This window comes from Neoarius graeffei, chromosome 2 (assembly GCF_027579695.1).
Source record: "Neoarius graeffei isolate fNeoGra1 chromosome 2, fNeoGra1.pri, whole genome shotgun sequence".
In the NCBI taxonomy this organism is placed as follows: Eukaryota; Metazoa; Chordata; class Actinopteri; order Siluriformes; family Ariidae; genus Neoarius; species Neoarius graeffei.
This window is the reverse complement of record NC_083570.1, coordinates 37,833,575-37,855,106: the sequence shown is the minus strand read 5'-3', so window position 1 is coordinate 37,855,106 and position 21,532 is coordinate 37,833,575. Positions and strand designations below refer to the sequence as shown.

General features: G+C 43.2%; 1 protein-coding gene across 4 annotated transcripts in view; it reads right to left on the bottom strand.

Annotated features, from left to right (window-relative positions):
* Positions 1 to 346: 346 nt before the first annotated feature.
* The window catches only part of afg1lb (AFG1 like ATPase b), a 114,850-nt gene continuing 93,664 nt past the window's right edge, over positions 347 to 21,532 (bottom strand). The window contains exons 9-13 of one of the 4 annotated variants that reach the window (XM_060914138.1): positions 19,276 to 19,346; positions 18,908 to 19,008; positions 15,578 to 15,718; positions 9,930 to 10,043; positions 348 to 904 (exon numbers count right to left, since the gene is read on the bottom strand). In XM_060914138.1, the coding sequence (XP_060770121.1) occupies positions 770 to 904; positions 9,930 to 10,043; positions 15,578 to 15,718; positions 18,908 to 19,008; positions 19,276 to 19,346 (562 nt within the window). In that variant the 3' untranslated portion in view covers positions 348 to 769. Of the gene's footprint in view, positions 905 to 9,929; positions 10,044 to 15,577; positions 15,719 to 18,907; positions 19,009 to 19,275; positions 19,347 to 21,532 lie in introns of those variants that run through there. The other 3 variants (XM_060914141.1, XM_060914140.1, XM_060914139.1) reach the window with 3 other exon arrangements.

Here is a 21,532-nt window from a genome sequence, read left to right as displayed (position 1 = left end):
AGTTTACGAAAGGAGTCCGAGGGAGAACGGGGTTTTGTCTTAGCAGCGTGGCTACAGGCGCTGATAGCAGCGAGTATGTGTGTGCGCAGCTTGGTCAAGCTCCTCCCCCTCCCCCCATGGCCCGCCCCCACCCTCTACCCTTCCCCGCCTCCATGCTTCTCATTAGCAAAATGACGCACTGGGAAAAGGGCTGAAATGGGGCTTTCTCCCAGGAGGCTATATCTACGCGCCAAGGGTTCATTTCAAGAAAGGCTGTGGATATAACATCCGGAAACCTCCACGAGCCCGTTTAAAGCATCAACAAACCACCATGCCATGGGTCCTTTAACATTAAGAACGCTTACTACAGTAGTGTTAGTGACATCATTAGCAGACATAGCAATTGACACTTTTGAGGGATAAACTGTACCTTTCGTCAGATGAAAATGAAAAGGAAGAAGAGATGTCCATTTTACCAGAAGCACCTTTAATGAGAATTTACAAATCAATGTGAGCTAGCTAGCCAGATAGCCGATGTTCTATAAATCGAGCGTGGCTTCTTTGGGATCTGTTTCCACTCACGGAACAAAAACAACCTGAACATTTGGCTATCTTGTGTCTGAAATGTCACTTACTCAATATTAAATTTCTTGTTAATAGAACAGTCATATAAATGCAAAATCACACTATGGCACTCGGCCAAAGGCAGCACGACCTCGAGTGTAATATTGCTTAACTGTTACAACAGACACTTTGTTTGATTTAGCTGTAGTCCTTTTGAGGCAGTGGTTCATATTTGCCTTTGCCTTTGGCCTGCATGAATCCAGTACTGCTTCGTCTGCATCTCTGTAAGTCGAGACAGCATCCTCTGCAGGGCGAATATTTCCTCTTTGGCTGTGAACAGCGTCAGGCGCTTCCCTGCTTCCTAAACACATCCATAGAGATGCATGAACATAACTTGTGTAAACAAGCAATAAATCATGTAAAAAATACCACCATTCAGCACTAACTCCAGACTCGCAATAGAGCGGCGGCTACAATTATCAACACCTTAACGATCTTTTGGCCATTGCAAAAGTAGAAAAGACTTTCAATATGTAAATTGTGCATGAATAATTACTCAAACTTCCACTGGAAAAAAAATGAGTTGATCCTCGATTACTTAGCATATCAGATCACATGACACCATTCCACAAGTATTGACACCTTTGTCCATAGTTATCAACACCGTTTCACAATTATCAACATTCAGATGATTATTTATTTAAAAAAAATAAATCGGTATGTGGTATTAAGTTAATAAAACAGTTTTTATTTAAAATTTGTTTTGATTTCTAAATGATTTCTATTTCAAACAATGCTCTAATTTGTTGCAATTAGATTCAGATTGGTGAAGCTTCAGTATTTTCAAACAAGTGATGTTTTTTTATTGAGATTTTAAATTTACATCTTAAAATATAAAATGTCTACTGATATTTGTCAGAATGCAGGTACTTACAGATGTATGTGCAGGGAGAGCGGGGAGCAAACTGGAAACGAAGCCAAATCACAAGACAGGAAGTGCAGTCAGAGGGCAGGCAAGGGTCGGTCAATCAGTAAACAGGGCAATAGAGGCAAGACAGGTAATGTAAACAAAGAGATAAAGCGAGGGTCAGAAATACGAGAGGCAGGCAGAGAATGAAAGGCTTGGTATGAATTAGAGAAACACAGAATGATACTTCGCACTGAAGGTGTGTGTATGAGAGGCTTAAGTAGCATGACTGATGAGTTTGTGAATGAACGACAGCTGACTTCAATAAGCCGGTGACAGGGGTCGCTGTGCTTTCTGGGAGTTGTAGTACTGAGTGTCCATGTTAGTAGTCTGGCTCATACTGTCATTCTCAATGGCTCTACTGACAGAACCCCCCCCCCCCCCCCCCCCGCCCCCCGAGAAGCTCCCTCTGGGAGCTAAATTCTTCCTGGGATGCCCTCTTCCCCTAGGTGAAGGTTTGTCAGGGTGTTGTGCATGAAACTCCTGTTTGAGCAAAGGGTCCAGAATGTCCTTGGCTCCCACCCAGCTTTGTTCCTCAGGTCCATAGCCCTCCCAGTCTACCAGGTATTCAACTTGACCTCTTCTGCATCTGGAATCAAGTATTCTGTTCATCTGGTAGATGGGCTCACCTTCTAGGTTGAGTGCTGGGTGTTCTTGGACTGGGGTGTTCTCAGCAAGAGGGCCTGGAATGGCAGGTTTCAAACTGGAAACATGGAATGTGGGGGATATCCTGCTGTGAGGGGGAAGTTCTAATCTGTATTAGACATCGTTGATGCGCCGAAGTACTTTAAATGGTCTGATGTAACGTGGCTGTAATTTCCGATAGGTATTGGGTTCCCTGTAGACACCCATACCCTGTCGCCAGGAGAGAAATCTGGATTGTTACCTCTGTGTTTGTCTGCATACTCTTTGTACTTGGCGTTAATGGTTTCTAGGCGTTGGTGTACCTCTTCCCATATGGTTTGGCTGTGCGAGAACCAGTCCTCCACTGCTTGTACTTGTGCTGGTGCATCATCCCAAGGAAACAGGGGCGGCTGGTAGCTGAGTATGCACTGAAAAGGTGTTAATTGAGTCGCGGAGTGTTTGAGTGAATTTTGTGCATACTCGGCCCATGGGAGGAATCGCGACCAGTCCCCCTGATTCCTCATACAGAAGATTCTCAAAAAACATCGGATTTCTTGATTGGCCCATTCCACTTGACCATTGGATTGTGGGTGGTAACCAGCCGTAAGACGTACTGAGAATCCTAATCGTTCCATAAAACAGGACCAAAAACGTGAGATAAACTTGGGGCCCTGGCCACTGACTATGTCCTCAGGGATGCCATAGTACCTGAATACCTGTTGGAAGAGCAGTTCGGCTGTTTGAAACGCTGTGGGGATGCTGAGCAATGGGATGAGTTTCAGTGCCTTGGAGAATTTGTCAATGGTTACCATGATGGTGGTGTTGCCTTGGGGGGGGGGGGAGATCTGTAATAAAGTCACTGGCTAGGTGGGACCAGAGTCTTTGAGGTATTGGGAATGGACATAGTTTGCCAGCAGGAGGGATTCTTGGAACCTTTACTTGGGCACATTCAGAGCAGGAGGTGATGAACTGGTTAATTTCTGTGAGCATGTTCTCCCACCAGTACTTGTTCTTGAGCATCCGATGTGTTCGTTGGCTGCCAGGATGTCCCGTAGCGGGAGATAAGTGAGCCCAAGTGATGAGTCGACCTTGGAGATGTTTCGGGATGTAAAGGAGGCCTGGCGGAAGATTGATGGGGCTTGTCTGTGGTTGGGAGTTTTTTATTTCTTGGTCCAGGTCTCATGTGATGGATTGGACAAAGCAACTGGACGAAAGAATGGGGTGAGTAATGGAATCTTGACGTGACGGGTCAAAGGTATGGGATAGGGCGTCTGCTTTGGTGTTCTTTGAGCCAGGGTGGAACGAGATTGTGAAATTAAAATGAGTGAAGAGTGCCCATCTGGATTGATGTGGGTTCAATCTCTTTGCCTTCTTAAGATATTTGAGGTTCTTATTATTGGTCAGAATCACAAAGGGATGCTTGGCTCCCTCCACCCAGACTCCTTGAGAGCTAGTTTAATGGTGAGTAGCTCTCTGTTCCCAACATCATAATTCCTCTCTGCAGCGGTGAGTTTCTTTGAGCAGAAAGCCACTGGGAAAAGCTTGTTTCTCACGGAAGCACTGGGAAAAGATTCCTCCTAGCCCAGTATCAGAGGCATCGACCTCAACTGTGAATGGCCTGGTTGGATCAGGGTGCTGTAGAACTGGGGCAGAGGTAAAGGCATGCTTGAGTCAGTTGAATGCTTCTTCTGCCAAAGGGTTCCACCAAAAACGTTTGGGTCCCTTCTTGAGCAGGGTCGTTAGAGGAGCAGCAATCGTGCTGAAATCTCAAATGAAACGATGATAAAAGTTGGCAAAGCCTAAGAAACACTGAAGGTCCTTTACAGATGTACATGCTGGCCAGGACGTGATGGCAGATACCTTGACAGAATCCATGCTTACTCCTTCTGCACTGATGATGTAGCCCAAAAAGGAGATTTGACTCTGATGAAACTCACATTTCTCTGCCTTCATGTAGAGATGATTAACCAGCAGGTGCTGGAGGATGGCTCAGACATGTTCCAGATGGTTTTTCTTGTCGGGAGAGTAAATTAGGATGCCATCGATATAGGCAATCATGAACTTGCCTAGCATGTCCCTTAGCACATCATTGATTAGGCACTGGAACACACTAGGCACTGAAGAAAGGCCATAGGGCATTACCCTGTACTCAAAATGGCCGACGGTTGTGCTGAAAGTGGTCTTCCATTCATTGCCTTTCTTTATTCTGATGAAGTTGTAGGCACTACGTAGGTCGAGCTTTGAGAAGATCTTGGCAGATCGGAGCTGTTCTAGGGCTGAGGGAACAAGAGGAAGAGGATAGGGATGCCTGACAGAGACTTGGTTCAATCCTCTATAATCTATACATGGCCGGAGACCACCACCTCGTTTCTCCACAAAGAAGAAGCCTGCTGATGTGGGAGACTTTGAAGAATGGATGTAACCCTGTTTGAGGGCCCCTTGGATATACTCTTCCATGGCAGAGTGTTCCTTCTGAGAAAGGGGATAGATGTGACCATGTGGAGGTGACATGCCTGGTAGAAGATCGATGGCGCAGTCATAAGGTCGGTGTAGTTGTAGCCCGCAGGCCTTTCCCTTGCTAAAGACTTCCTTCAAGTCCAGACAGCACTCAGGAACACTTTCCATGGAATCCAGCTGTGGACTTTCAACAGAGGTGGACTGATTTGGGGACGTGAGAGACAGTTCTGAAAACAGGTGGATGACCACTGGAGAATTTCTTTATTTTGCCAAGAGATAAGTGGATCATGAAGCTGTAAACCAGGGGTAACCAAGAACGATGTCGTGGCTAACAGTTGTGGTCACGTAAAGGGAGATGAGTCCCGAGTGAAGCGCTCCCACCTGAATATGAATGGGAGCAGTACGAGTAGTGACAAGACCATCACCTATTGGTCCCCCATCGATGGTTCTGATGTTGAGTGGACTTTGCAGAGGGGTTGTAGGCAGGTTGAACTTCTGGACGATTGTGCTGTTGATGAAGTTCCCTTCTGCCCCGAGTTGACAAAAGCAGACAGAACATGTCTGCTTTTATTTTAACAACACTGCCAATTGATGCCAATTTTAACAACACTGGAACTTTAAAGGATTTTGCATTGAATTTTCTCACGGGACTCACCGCGTGAGTCCAGCTTTCAGCTGGGCCAGTGCGAGATGGATGGATGGGACACTGGTTAATATGATGCTCAGAACTCCTGCAGTAGAAGTAAAGACTCTCCTTCCTCTGTCTTTCATGTTCAGCACATTTCAAACGGGTGTGAGAAATCTCCATGGGTGTAGTGTCCTCAGAGGGTTGGACAGGTTTGGAGTTCTTCTTAATCGAGGGTTGGTGGGTCAATAAATGATCTAGTCATATTGCTAAGTCAGTGAGGGAGTCCAGCCTTAGTTGCTCATCTCTACATGCCAGTTCACTGAGAAGTTCTAGGTGAAGACCTTGGCGAAACACAACTTTTCATGCTGGATCATTCCATCCGTTGACTGCCGCTAGCGTTCTGAAGTCCAGGGCATATTCAGAGACTCCTTGAGCTCCCTGTGAGATTGTGAGTAGACTTTCACCAACTTCGATTCCCTTGGGTTCATGGTCAAATACTCTCTTGAACAACTTGAGGAAATGTTCATATGAAGTCGTGTGCTCACCGCCATTTTTCCAAACGGCGCTAGCCCATTGTAATGCCTTGCCAGTGAGGAATGACAGAAATTTAGCAAGCTTGTGTTCATCAGAGAGATTAAGCGTAGTGGAGAAGTACATGGAGCATTGAAGTAAGAATCCTTTACAAGCGCGAGCATTCCCGGCATATTTCTCTGGTATGGGAAGTTGCAACGCAGGACTGGGAGAAGCCTCAGGATGCATTAGGAGGACCTGCGACATCACATTTGCGAGCTGCACCATTTGGATGTTGAGGTCTGCAAGCATCTGTTGATGTTCTCCTAGAAGTCGTCCTTGAGCGTTCAATGCAGTTTGCTTCGCCTCTTCTGCTACATCCATGATAGGCGAAGTATCCTGTCAGAATGCAGGCACTTACGGATGTATGTGCAGGGCAGAGCATGGAGCAAACTGGAAACAAAGCCAAATTGCAAGACAGGAAGTGTAGTCAGAGGGCAGGCAAGGGTCGGTCAATTAGTAAACAGGGCAATAGAGGCAAGACAGGTAATGTAAACAAAGAGATAAAGTGAGGGTCAGAAATACAAGAGGCAGGCAGAGAATGAAAGACTTGGTATGAACTGGAGAAACACAATGATACTTCGCACTGAAGGTGTGTGTGTGAGAGGCTTAAGTAGTGTGGCTGATGAGTTTGTGAATGAACGACAGCTGATTTCAATAAGCCGGTGACAGGGGGCGCTGTGCTTTCTGGGAGTTGTAGTATTGAGTGTCCATGTTAGTAGTCTGGCTCATGCTGTCGTTCTCAATGGCTCTACTGACAATATTGTAATATGTGGTAGATATTTACAACAAATTGCAAAAAAAAAATTCTGAGTGGAATAGAAAAATCTGAATATTTCAAGCATGTAATTTTTTATATGCTAGGAATTTAATTCTGGTCTAATTCTATTTATTGCAATAGGATTCCAAATACTCTATAAGCATTCCATTCTGTTATGAATCAGAAAAAAAATTATTAGAAATCACAGCGCTTTTATTTTTTTAAAGTACTTCATCTACTTCAACAATGTTACACAAAGATCGATACGTAACAGTTGCAAATGTCACTTAATTCCACAGGGTGTCCATAATGGTGGACACCGGTGAAAGTGATCACTGTTATTGACACCTCACATGACTTCTCAAACGTGCATTTAGATACAAAATGGTGATGGTCAAATGAAAGAATAAGAAACAAAGAAGGTTTCGACAAGGATATCATGAAATATCTGTGAATTTGAGAAGTAAAAACATGTACATGATCTTTCCACCACACTTACCTGTGATGATTACATCTGAGTTTTCCTCAACTTGCTTATCATGCTAAAAAAATTCCATCTCAGGTAACGAGTTGTGTCATCAGACGACAAGCTCAAAGGGTGAGGGGGTCTTCCGGTTGATTAATTAACCAATAATAAGTGTTGTAACTGAAACTCACCTTTGTAAAAGTGTTTTTTATTGGTAAATCTGAAAAGGTCGATAATTATGGACTGTCGATAATTGTAGTCATTTTTTGCAACCTTTTTTCTTTCTTAAAGGATGGAAATAGAATAAAAATCATGATCAGTCATTATGACAAAAGAAAAAGTAAACAAACATTCAGAAACCAGGTGAAAAAAAATACATCCTATCATTCAGTAACACGTAGAACCACCTTTAGCAACAATACCTTGAAGTAAAGGTTTTCTGGAAGAATTTTTCAATCTCTCACTCTTCTTTATAACATTGCTTCAGTTCATTGATGTTTGAGGGCATTCATTTATGCGCAGCTCTCCAAGATCCTGCCACAGCATCTCACTGGGTTTGAGGTTTATACTTGGATATTCCAACACCTTGATTTTTTTTTCTTCTTTACCCATTCAGATGTTGATCTGCTGGTGTGTTTGGGATCATTTATCCTGTTGTCTGATCCAATTTCGGCCCAAATTAAGCTGTTATACAGACGGATGGAACCAACTATATAGAATCAACTATCAATGGTGAACCTTTCGAAAACGACCTTCCCAAAGTCCTCAACAATCTTCAAATAGATGATAGCAATTTCTCCTTAGAAGAATTAAAGAAAGTGAAAGAAAGCCTTTGTGATAGGAAAGCTTGTGGACCAGATAACATAGCCCCTGAGGTTGTAAAAAGATGATATTTAGATTAAATCATATTAGATTTTGCTATATTAGATATATGCTGAATGATAACACCAAACCTAAACAATGGTCACAGATTGATTTATTGAAAAGTTGAAAGTCCTTCCCGTGCCACATGGCACATAGGGCGGCGCCACTCTCCGTTTCTGTAGCCCTCGGCCTCTTGCCTATTACGTAGCTAGGGTTACAGTGGAGGGCTAGTCCTCTGATAACCGTGAGAGTTTGACTCCCCACTCACACCTGTATTGCAGTGTGACTTGCCAGACGGCAGTACGTAGGTACCATTTTTATGATTCTCTTTGGTATGACCAGACCACGAGTAGAACTCAGAGAGTTCTTGAGAGGCGGACACGCTAACCACTAGGCCAACTCGTGGAGATCAATTTATTAACTATTCCTAAAACTGGAGATCTTGGGGACACAGGAAATGACAGGGGAATTAGCCTTACCTCAATTGTTGCAAAATTAGTGAACAAGATGATCTTGAACAGGATTCAACCAAAAATAGACAAGAAGCTCAGAAACAATTGACATGGCTTTAGGCCTGCAAGGTCCACTTCAACTCACATCTTAACTTTAAGAAGGCCCTTTGAAGGACTGAAGAGTCATAACAGGAAAACAATAATAATGTTTGTAGGCTTCAAAAAGGCTTTCGATTTGGTGCATCGGGGACAAATGATGAGGATATTGGAAGCTTATGACATCCCTCCTAAGCTTGTTGCTATGATTGCTAAGTTCTCCGAAAACACGAAAGCAAGAGTTATCACTCCCGATGGTACAACAGATTTCTTTGAGATTCATGCGGGTGTCCTCCAAGGTGATACACTTGCTCCATATTTGTTTGCAATTGTATTGGACTTCGTCATGAGAACAGCCATTGGCGGTAGAGAAGAAGAGTTGGGTTTCTAGTTAGAGAGAAGGAGAAGCAGAAGGATAGGACCAACAATGATTACAGTTCTAGACTTTGCAGATGATATCACACTGATCACTGAAGAAATACACCAGGCTCAGGAACTGCTATCTAGATTAGAGGAAGAGGCTGCAAAGGTTGGTCTCCACTGCAACTCAAAGAAAACAGAAATACAACCATTTAACCAGGATCATCCAGTACAGATTACAGCAAAAGATGGGGGGAAGCTAAAAGTGGTAATTTTAAATACTTGGGAGCATGGACGGAAAGCACAGAGAAAGATCTCTCTGTAAGGAAGGGACTGGCCTAGAGTGCATGTCACAAGCTACGCAAAATATGGTCCTCCAAACTTTCCAGAACACTGAAAATTCGCCTATTCACTGCTGCAGTTGAATCTGTTTTTCTTTATGGTGCCGAGACATAGACTCTCATTACGAAGACTCTTGAGAGGCAGCTTGATGGATGCTACACCCGGATGCTCAGGATGGTACACAATGTCACTTGAAGACATCACCTCACAAATGAAGAGTTGTACAGGGAACTCCCTAGAATATCAACAAAGGTTCGTCAGCATCGAATGAGATTGGCGGGACATTATGTAAGCCATGAAGAAGAAATGGCCAAAAAACTTGTACTCTGGCAACCAATAGAAGGTAAAGTCAACAGAGGACGAAGACGAGTCACGTATATAGGCAACCTACTGAATGATTCTGGAATAGCGAACACTCAGGAACTGCGAACTGCAATGATGGCCAGAGATCAATGGAAAAGTCGTGTCTTGACAGCGGGGCATCCTGGTGGGGTTGGGTGGGTAGGTAGGTAGGTAGGTAGGTAGGTAGGGATATACCGATGGCCTGCCATTTGTCTCAAGAATACTCTGGTATAAAATACTTTCCTAATGATTGTGGAAGTAGGAAGTGTGTACTGGTTTCTGAATGCTGGCCCTAATAAATAAAAACTTAGAAATGAAGACTGGTGTATCTTCCTTTTCCTCGTGACTACATATGAGTGATGGATCTTGCCTAGTCTGGAGCGATCAACGAGTAATGATGAGGAAATGTTTCAAAACAGCCAATTTCTGCAGGCCTTGTGGCTATAGCGCTCACTTACATTAGTGAGGCCAAGCTCATCAAGCATCAGACGATCCCGCTCTTCCTCTCCAGACATAGGGCCTCCATCAAAGAGACGGTACAGAGGGGCTTCAGCTAACACCACCACCCTGACCTGAAAGGCAAAAAAACATAGCTATTTAAAGATGACTGCTCTATACTAGACTCAAATAGAGCAGGTTAGAGAGACAGAGCAGCAACAGTAAGATTATCAGGGTTCCCCCTGGGTTCTGAAAAATATTCTCCACTTCTTTCCTTGAAAAATAAAGTCAAATAAATATTCTTCACTTATTTTTTTCTCAGTTACTGACATATCAAAGTGGACTTAATACAGGGTTATACCAACAAAACTGGCACAATTCAAATATTTATACAGATACAGCTAGGTCTCTCCATTACATATAACATTTGGGCTCCATTCCAGTTTCTAGTAAGAAAGATTTGATTTTGGGGCCCCTGTGCACCATCAAGCTAAAATAAACCTCTTTAGTTTGAGCTTATTCAAGGTTATTTATTTTAGCATGAAATTATTCAAAAGAGGAATTGGGACTCCCTTTAGCCTTTACTTCAACACAAAACTTGATTTAAATTGAACAGAGTCGAGAAGAAGCTTGGAACAACCAACAGTGAAGGAATCTGATTTTCCTATCGAATTAGGAACCGAACACAGAATGACACTGTGCTTTACATCATGTGTTAGTTATCCCAGAGCAGTTTCTATTCTAGCTATTGAAAAGACCAGGGGCTGAGTCCAATTTTCCTCAGGCTTGTATTTTTTAAGGGAGATTAGCATCGATAGGTTGGGGAGGTTATATCTAACTTTACAAGATAATATCATCACCCACACACATTCAAAGGTCATGACATCTTTATTACAGATTTCTACACTGCTCTTTATAAATGTATGTAGTTCACTTCAGTGTCTGTCTCATTATTATTAAGTTATTATCAACACCCATAATGTCTCAGGAAACTGAGGCATGTGCCATTTGACTTAAATATCACTAGCAAAATTAATCATAAGTTTCATAAAAATACATAATTTCTCACTCACATATCTCTCCTTTAGGACCACAAAGACAAATTCTAAGCTACATTATTATATTACAACATTCAAAATTCTAGATGGTATCCAAGTCAGTTGCCTTCTATTAATCTCTTACTTTTTTGAGGGTGAAAATACCTGGGGGCTATAGCCTGAGTGATGGGGCCTAACAACGCCACAGCTTTAGCCATGGGGACTCAACACACCATGCTGCCCGGAACATAGTTCCCTTCAGTCGCTTGCCGTAGCTTAGACTGTGCCATTGTTTGGTTCACATAGAGATCATTACACCACCACACCAGGCAGATTAAGACACTGTGATTGGTCAAAGGCTTGGCACCCATTTAGTTATTATGTGTAGGCAATTTTTATTGGTCATAAGCATGTGCTCATTGTTTACACTCTGGCTTCCCGCCATCTCTTCACTGGGGCTGGATTTCAGCAAATGGAGGGATTTCTTTAAAAGATGACCGATACATTCGTCACTGACTACGTTTACATGCACATCCAAATCGAGCTGCTGTTGGTAATCGAGCTGAAGGTCCCAGCAGGGTGCCAGAGAAATCCAATCGTACATGCACACAACTGAAATCGGGCTATTGTGTGAGGTGCATTGTGCACCAGAGCCACAGGTGGCACAACACGCCCCATCGTGTTGGTACACTTCCGGTTGTCGTCATGAAGAAGAGCTATTCAAGAGTGTAAACAAAGTTATCAGTTCCGTGTTCTCCATTGCGCGTTTTTCTCCCGTCCATGAATTTTAATATATTCAACTCCTTAAGCTGAATGAGCATGAACTCTGTCTCCTCATTGCTCCAGAAGTGCACGTTTCTGCTTGCCTGTGGCAGTGGGGGCGTGGTCAAGCGCCGGTCTGTGACAGGAGGGTGGAGCCAGGGAAGGTGAGTGGCAGAATTACTACACCTGACGGTAATTAACCTGTGTTTGTGTGTCTTCCCAGTAACCGCGCCCTATTTAAGGAGGCAGAGGGGACAGCTCATCCCGGGACTAGAACACAGCACGCGCGCGTGCGTGTGTGTGTGTTTTTCTCTCAAGAATAAAAGTAGGCTGTTAAACTGAAAAGTCTGACAATAAAAAGCCTATTAGTACCAGAAGCTTTGTCCTGCCGTCCTCTGTGCTCCACCCACACTTCAGAGAGCTCTACATCGCCATTTTCTCTTCTTCGTTTGTTCCTCCTGACCTCTTCTGCTGCTCGCTACTACTGTTGTCATGCCGACCGAGGCTGTTGTGTTTCCCGCTTGTGGTCTCGTCACTCGTCACTTCCGGAAGTAGCTCGACAACTAGCTCGATAGGGTATACATGCACAAAGTAGCTCGGCAGAAATCGCATAAACTAGGTCGTGTAGCTCGATTCCGAGAAATCAAGTTCGGTTCAATTTCAGCCGAATTAAGGTGTATACATGGCATTTTGAACTTCGATTTCAGTCGAGCAACGGCAGAAATTCGATTCTCTCTATGTGCATGTAAACGTAGTGACTGTGACGACTGCTAGTAATTTTCTCTTCGTCACTGATGGATTATGTTCGTCAGTGACGAGTGTGATGAGCACCAGCAGGAACCCTGGATTATAAAGCAGACAGTGACAAAAAAGAGATTTTCCAATTCTCAGATATATAATGTCGGTAAATCTTTACATTTGTTGAAATAGGTTTCCTTATTCTCCAGCTACTGACCACCCTACTTCCTTCCCTGAGGTAGAAATATGAAGTTGCACGTATGTCAAATCGCTTTGTAATCCATCACTATCAGGAGGGACAACAATAGAGACGGATGATCACTGAACTGCATACTGTAAGTCATCATGGAATAAAGTTTAAAAGGGTTCCAAGAAAGAAGCCCCTGACTTCCTGACAGCAGTGCCTCAAGGAGGTGATGTTCATCACCAAAACCATCACAAACCGAATAGCTACCTCGCTAGTGTTACGCATTCAATGACGCAATACATTAACATTATCAAAGTCAAAATCCCTCCTGTGCCAGGAGCTGGTCTTCCCAGGCAGTCTCCTGTCCAAATACTAACCAGGCCCTTAAGGCACATCGGGTGGCACCGATCTTCATTTCTATAGCTCTCAGCCTCTCGCCTATTACATAGCTAGGGTTACATTGGGGGACTGAGAGTAGAACTCACGATCTCCCAGTCGAGAGGCGAACATGCTAACCACTAGGCCAACTACATTAACATTATGTGTCCCAGAAATTACAACAGAAATTAAGTTATGGTAGATCACTATTTTTATAATCATTTCTAAATCCCAGATTATGTAAGATAAAAACATGTTTAACATCCAACACAATACGTTGTTTACTTGTTAGTTTTGTTGTCCTTCGCCGGAAAGGTCCTTTTTCATCCCAGCTAAACATGTATGCAGTTGAATGTAATATTGTGACAATAAAGTTCTTTAAAAGTCAATCAGATGCCATTTATGTTGGTTGCAAATATCTAGGACGGTGTTTCTCAACCACTGGGCTGCACCCCACAAATGGGCCGTAAAACGCCATCTAGTGGGCCGTGAATTTTTTTCAAATTTGAAGCCAAATACTAAATAATTCAGGATGTCATAGTGTCCCAAATCCGGTAGCTGGTTTGCCGAACACTTTTCAAGTGGAATAAATATATTTGTGGGTAAATTAAGAAGAACAAGCCTTTATTTTTATCACATTCCTCCTCTGCATTTAACCTGCGCCACGTGTGCGCACACACACACACACACACACACACACACACACACACACACACACACACACACACACACACACACACAGAGAAAGAGACAGAGAGCAAACACAGAGACAGAAAGCGTGCGCACAGAATAAATAAATACGTTTGTGGGTAAATTACATGGCTATGTGTTGCTTGATGCCCAAATGATGCCTGCTGGAAGAGAAGAGCAGGGCCGATTGAGAATCGAGCGGCTGTGGTTTGTTTATACCCGATACTAAAACTTGGAGCGTCCTAGCAACCATCTCAAACACATGGACAAAAATCCCAGAAATTCCTCCTTACCTGGGCAAAAACAATACAGGATTTATCTTGTAGTGTCCTGATCCCCAGATCTTTAACCCAGCCACATATAAAAAGTTGCATGCCTCCATGCCTTCCAGGTTTTCATCTGTTTGTCTGTGTAGAACGATGTCTGCAGCACCAGGTTGTAGTCAAGTCACAAAACCTCGAGTCCAAGTCCAGTCTCGAGTCCCCAGTGTTCAAGTCCGAGTCAAGTCCAAGTCATTAAAGAAAATTGAGTCGAGTCCACTATTGAGCCGAGTCGAGTCCAAGAACAAGACTCCAACCGCACCATTTGACGGTGGCTGTTGCTGCCTTTATGTGAAACCATCTCTGCTACTGTGTTGGACTAACGTTACTGCTTGACTGCCCCATTTTAATTAATAGGCTGCAGATAAAAAGCTTGTTCATCGCTCAGCAAGCCCCGCTATCAACAGGGCAAATAATGTGAGAGAGGGTTAACACTAGCTTGTTCATCGCTCAGCAAACCCCGCTATCAACAGAGCAATGAACATAGTGCGTCACTTCCTTCTCTGGGTGGAATCTTGCCAAATGACGATTAAAGTTCGAGGTTGTCCCCGTCATCTCCTCGATAGTTCTTCTACATGTAGAACACATAGCAGTGCATTTTTTCCCACTGCACGAGAAGTCTGTATAAGTAAAGCGGACAATCTTAGGGGCTTCTCTCCAGGCATTTTAGCACCATTAACATTAGTTTGTTCCTGAACATGACGTATGAACAGATGAATGTGCATTCTCTTGCACGGAATTAGTATAAAAATTAATGTAGATATAAATATCTTATGCCAAATTATTATGGCATGTTACAAAAAATAAAGAAAAAATCTGAGTCCTCATCTCCAATTTACGAGTCTGAATGCAGTTAATGCACGAGTCCGAGTCCAAGTCTGAGTCATCAGTGCTCAAGTCCAAGTCAAGTCATGAGTCCTTAAAATTAAGAGCTGGACTTGAGTACTACAAGCCTGCCAGGTAGTTTGAGATGTTGGGGAACTCAACAGATAAATAATTTTCCAACTTGTAATGAACGAGTGAATAACTTTATTTAAACACAATAAGTTGATCAGCAGAGTTGGTGGGGTCGTGCATGTACAGATACAAATAATTACAAATACAAAAGACTAAAAATATACACAAGCTTTAAAAAAACTTTAAAATCATTAATCCCTTTTGACTGAGAATGCCCTGCATGCAAGGTTTGGCTTTGACACATCCATACAGTTTTAAATACAATACCTACATTTAAAAAAATGTTTTTATTGCATTTATTTAATTCCTGGGCTCCCATCTGTAACAGGGAGTGATGTTGCATCCCATTAATACACTTTACAGTAGATTATTACATTCTTAATAGAATAGATGAACCAAAATAATTGGGGATCTTTTTTAATGGGCCTCAACTTGTTACAAGTATGAATAAGTGGGCCATATAGCAGAAAAGGTTGAGAACCCTTGATCTAGGAGACAGGTTTTAGATGCCTGCCATAGCTTATTGATGGTTGAGGGCTAACCAGACTAAACGTCCCTGAACTCTCCTTGTCTACAGTGTGTTCACTTATCTGCTTTACCTTTTGGTCGTATAAGATGTCGATAAGTGTAATGAGGCGTCTGGCTTGGTCCTTCAGCGCAACCGTCAGCCGAGGAACATTACGGATAAAGACTGTATCGAAATGATGAGCGATCTCCAGATAATCGCTTGCCCCTAATGGCTGAAACACACAGAAACACACACAGCTGAATTGAATGTGTTATTGTACAATTAACAATCATTAACTTCAAGATTTAAAAAAGCACTTCTAATTGAGGTTCTAAATGAGTAAATTTAATCTGTTTGTGTGAGAGCTCCCTCTCAACTTTGAGAAACAAAGACTGTGTAAAATATACTCTTTTTCCAGTGCTCTGAATTTTTTTTTTTACCATCCATTGGCATTTGTTATGTTCATTTTTGCTGTTCATTCTCTGTTTTTTTCCCTCCCTTTACACACAGTGTGTATGCTTATGAGTGTGTTATCCAGCGTGGAAGGTAAATGAATTCATCCTGACATTGTCCTGACTGCATTAGCCTGTCCATGAAGATAAAGAAGTTGAGCACTCTTTATTTACACACACACAAAAAAACCCCACATGCACGTAAAGAGTGAATGGAAGTGAACAGCACTCTTGAAAAGGCTGAAGGACATGCAAACATCACCGCAGCTCTCCATTAGAGAATGGCATGTTGATTCTCTCTTTTCTACTTTTTATACAGAGAAAAAGCTACAACATGCAACTGGACAACTTGTAAACCTGTTACAAGAGTGCAACACACTTTCATGGTTCAGTGGATGGAGTTGGATAAGATGTACACAAAGCTCTGCCCCAAAACCTATGGTAGTTCAACTAGAGCTAGTAAGAAATGAAAAATAGTGACTATTGCATCTTTAAAACATCTCATTATCTCTAGCCACTTTATCCTGTTCTACAGGGTCGCAGGCAAACTGGAGCTTATCCCAGCTGACTACGGGCGAAAGGCGGGGTACACCCTGGACAAGTCGCCAGGTCATCACAGGGCTGACACATAGACAACCATTCACACTCACACCTACGGTCAATTTAGAGTCACCAGTTAACCTAACCTGCATGTCTTTGGACTGTGGGGGAAACCGGAGCACCCGGAGGAAACCCACGCGGACATGGGGAGAACATGCAAACTCCACACAGAAAGGCCCTCGCCGGCCACGGGGCTCGAACCCGGACCTTCTTGCTGTGAGGCGACAGCGCTAACCACTACACCACCGTGCCGCCCTCTTTAAAACATAATAAAAATAATAATAGGTCAGAAAATATGATTGTGGCAGTGGGGGGCATGGTAGAGCATCAGCTGTAGACAGAGAGGAGGGAGATAGAACCAGCAGGCAACCCGTGATGAGTCTCACCTACATCAGATTACTGGTAATTTATTTGCCTGTGTCAGGCTTGTAGTACTCGAGTCTGACTCGTGTCCTAATTTTAAGGACTCGTGACTTGACTTGGACTTGAGCACTGATAACTCGGACTTGGACTTGTGCATTAATCGCATTCGGACTTGTAAACTGGAGATGAGGACTCGGATTTTTTCTTTATTTTTCGTAACATGCCATAATAATTTGCCATAAGATATTTATTTTTGTACTGATTTCATACAAGAGTGTCACAGCTGCACGCCTTGGCGCGTGCATCAGATAGACTCTCAGGCATGCTCCGGACAGCGCGTGTGCCAAGCGGACTCTCATGCACTCCGTAAACAACTCGCACCTGCATAGGATTAAGGTGCAATTAGCGCGCCTGTATAAAAACTGTGAAAACATGCTTACTTTGCGAAGTATTGAGTTGCGTTGCTGACATGTTACCGAGCCTTATTTCCTTGTTTGGTTTCCTGATTTCCTGTTTCTTGTCTTTGATTCTGCTGAGTCTACGATAGCCTGTTTGTTCCTCGCTTGACCTGTTGCTCGTTTCACTGTTTTACGATTTTGCCTGCCATTCTGGATTGTTTACCAGTCTTCACTTGTATTAATAAACACACCTTATGCACTTACATCCATCTCCTAACCATCTCTGACAGAATACTTCACACTCCCTGATAAAGAGAAGCACATTCACCTGTTCATATGTCATGTTCAGGAACAAACTAATGTTAATGGCGCTGAAACAGCCACCGTCACATGGTACGGTTGGAGTCTGGTTCTCGGACTCAACTCGAAATTTTTTTTAATGACTTGGACTTGATTCGGACTTGAACACTGGGGACTTGAGACTGGACTCGGACTCGAGGTTTAGTGACTCGACTAGAACACTGCCATGTGTCTCTTGTGTTCTTTCCAGAGAAGATTTCGCTTGCTTTCACTTTTCAGCAAATTAATTTTACACAAGAACACAAGGGAAATAAAATGCACATCGAGTTATCAAAAGCCCATCTCCCATTCCCTTATTTTCCCGGAACTGTACACTTATTAATAGAGCACTTAAACTGAACACTGAGATGTAATATATTTAATCTAAACCGACTATGTATTATATAGAAATTAAGGTATGGTACAGTACTGCAGACGAAAAGATGAGTGGAGGAATATGTCAATACGTAAATATGTCAGAAATAGAAAAGATATATTCTCTCCCTGAATTTTTTTTGGTAATAATGTTCATGCATGACATTTTTTGACTTCTTTATACAAAATTATGTATCATTTTGAGAAGAAGACAAACGGAGTCTTTCACTACGATCATTTACACTCACTGGCCACTTTATTAGGAACCCCCCATCCACCTGCTGTTTTATGCGGTTATCTAATCAGCCAATCACTTGACAGCAGCACAATGCATCAAATCATGCAGATACAAATCAAGAGCTTCAGTTAATGTTCACTTCAAACATCAGAACGGGAAACATTGTCATCTCAAAGTATGACTTTCACTGTGGCACTGTGGGTGTTGGTTTGAGCCAAATGGACTGGTCTGAGTATTTCAGAAACTGCTGATCTCCTGGGATTTTCACACACAACAGTCTCTCAAGTTTACACAGAATGGTGAGAAAAACAAAAAACATTGAGTGAGGGACAGTTCTATGGGTGGAAACAAATGCTGTGTTGATAAGAGAGGTCAGAGGAAAATGGCCAGATTGGTTCGAACTGCCAGGAAATCTATATATAGTAACTCATAGCAAGTCTTTACGACTGTGGTGAGCAGAAAAGCATCTCAGCATGCAACAGCAGAAGACCACATTGGGTTCCAGTCCTGCAGCCAAGAACAGGGATCTTAGAATCAAGAACAAGTTCCTATTAAAGTGGCCATTGAGTGTGTATGAGGAATATCTTATAAAAGTAGTGGTTAAATGCTTCTCGTGAGAACTGAGCTTTTGTCTTTTTGAACTTCCCCTAACTCACGCGCTCACAGAGCTCTTGGAAGGTGCAATCAGCAATGGTCCCACAGGTCCGGTTTAGCGTCACGTCTCTGCCCTGGACGCGCAACACTCTCGGCCTGGTTTCTGTAGAAACACACCACCACCACAACCCGACACTTCAACAGCAGGAATTTTAGCATTATCATAAAACTAACACTAACTTGGAAGTTCTTTGTTATGTGAGTTTAGTCAAGTTTCAAAATCACACACACACACACACACACACACACACACACACACACACACACACACACACACACACACACAAGCCCACTGTATGTGTGTAGGGAAATTGTTCCAGCCATATCCTGCCTCTCTTTTATTTTAACTAAAGGAAATTAACTTGCGTACCATTGTTTTGTCTGGAAGCCAATTCATGGAAGAGCGTATTCACGGCAACCTCAGCATTCAGTTCACTCGATCTGTGGAGAGCGCGAGTGAAAGAGAAAGAACAGAATATGAAATTAACCAGGTCTGAAGTGCTCACATCAAACACCGAGTGGCGTGCGGCTGTGTTTAGCTTTTCAGGGAGCCTCAATAGCGCGGGATGTTGGGCTCAAAACAAACAGTGTGAGCATGAATGGAAGTGAGTGGCAATCAGGTACCTACCATCACACACACACACACACAAACAAAAAGGGCAGCTATTGAAGAGTGCAAGGTTGCATCAAGTTACCAAAATGCAGGTTTGTTGTCATTGCTGTTGTTTTCTTTTCATTTTTATTCCTCTATGGTGGTTTCCATTTCCGGTTGAGAGTACGCTGTGCGCGTATTGGCTGCCACATCTCACCGGAGCTTTTCAATTTTCTTCTTTTTCTTTCCCTTTTGTGTGTGTGTGTAGTTTGATGTTTGTTTTTTGTTTGAGTGTTTTGTCTGCCGGTTATGGCGTAGCTCCAGACCCAGTTTTGGCGTCAGCTTCCTCCAGGCCTTGGTGCGCTGTGGGTGATGCCTGTGCTCCTCGCTATGGACTGCAGTGAGCTCGTTGCTCTTTTTAACATCAGGGTTGTCCAGCGCTCTGTGCTTTTGTGCTTGGCGCCGTGCTCTGAGTGATGTTGTTCGGTGGCGTCGCATTGGCTGTGCAGGTGGTTTGAGAAGTACCGGCGCTCTGTGTGGCAGTGCTTCTGTGCTCGCTTTGTGGATCCATGGCGCGGTGTTCCGAGCGATGTTGCCCAGCGGCTGTGCAGGCAGTGTGGGATTTATCTTCGTGCGCCTGGTGGAACTGAGGGTAGTTACGCCACTGGAATTACATCCTGACCCTCTTTTGGTGGACTCTCTTTTTTTTTTCTTTCCCTAATTGTAAAGCGACCTTAGGTGTGAGAAAGGTGCTATATAAATTGAACTGATTATTATTATTATTATTATTATTATTATTACTACAACATTTCTTTGGCTATTTAGCTCTGGCAGATCTTATACCAAAATTACCCCAAAGGAACGAGTCATATCCCATAACTAAAGGTCCTTTGGGGGTTGTCCATCTCGTGTATTTAGCACCTTCCTCAGAATCCTTGCTGTTCCTAACAAAGCAATATTTTGCAATAAGCCTATATTGACTGAAATTCCTATCTTCTCAAGCCACTCCTTCAATTTCTTTGTCACCATACCCAGAGCACCTACCACTACAGGGACCACTTCTACTTGCCTTACGGTATTCCCCACATCTTGATGATTTCTCTCTTTAGCTCTCGATACTTTTCTACCTTCTCTAGTTCTTTTTCATGTAAACGATCGTCTCCTGGTGAAGCAATGTCAATAATCACACACCTATTTTCTTTCTTTTCAACCACAATGATGTCTGGTCTCCTTGCCTCAATCACATTGCACACTGATGTCCCACAATATCTTAAACCAATCATTTTCAAGGACCCCCTCAGGTTTGTGCTCGTACCATTTCTCACTTCTTTCCATGTTGTATCTCCATGCAGCTTCTAATGCACAAGTCTCACGATGTAGGGCGGCACGGTGGTGTAGTGGTTAGCACGGTTGCCTCACAGCAAGAAGGTTCTGGGTTCGAACCAGTTTGCATGTTCTCCCTGTGTCTCCGTGGGTTTCCTCCAGGTGCTCTGGTTTCCTCCACAGTCCAAAGACATGCAGTTAGGTTGACGTGGGGTGGCTTTGGGCTGAGGCGCCCTTGAGCAAGGTACCTAACCCCTGACTGCTCCCCGGGCACTCTAGTGTGGCTGCCCACTGCTCTGGGTGTGTGCGCGCGTGTGTTCACTGCTTCAGATGGGTTAAATGCAGAGGATGAATTTCACTGTGCTTGAAGTGTGCATGTGACAAATAAAGGTTTCTTCTTCTTATCATGTCTTCATTTATATGCATTCTGCGCCAGTGTCTTACATTCACTTACAATGTGACCCACACTATCTCCCATTTCACCACACATCCTACATAGAGGGGAATCGTTTTACGTGTTGACTTTGAACTTGATGTAGTTAGTTTGCAATACTTGTTCCTGTGCCGCAAAAATTAGTGCCTCTGTTTCTACCTTTAAATCACTTTTAAATCCATTCCCATGCCTTTTGCCCATCCATTGGCTCTGGCATTTCCTGCAAGAATTGCCCATATATTTCTTTATTTTTCCAGTTGTCTCATCTCATCTCATTAT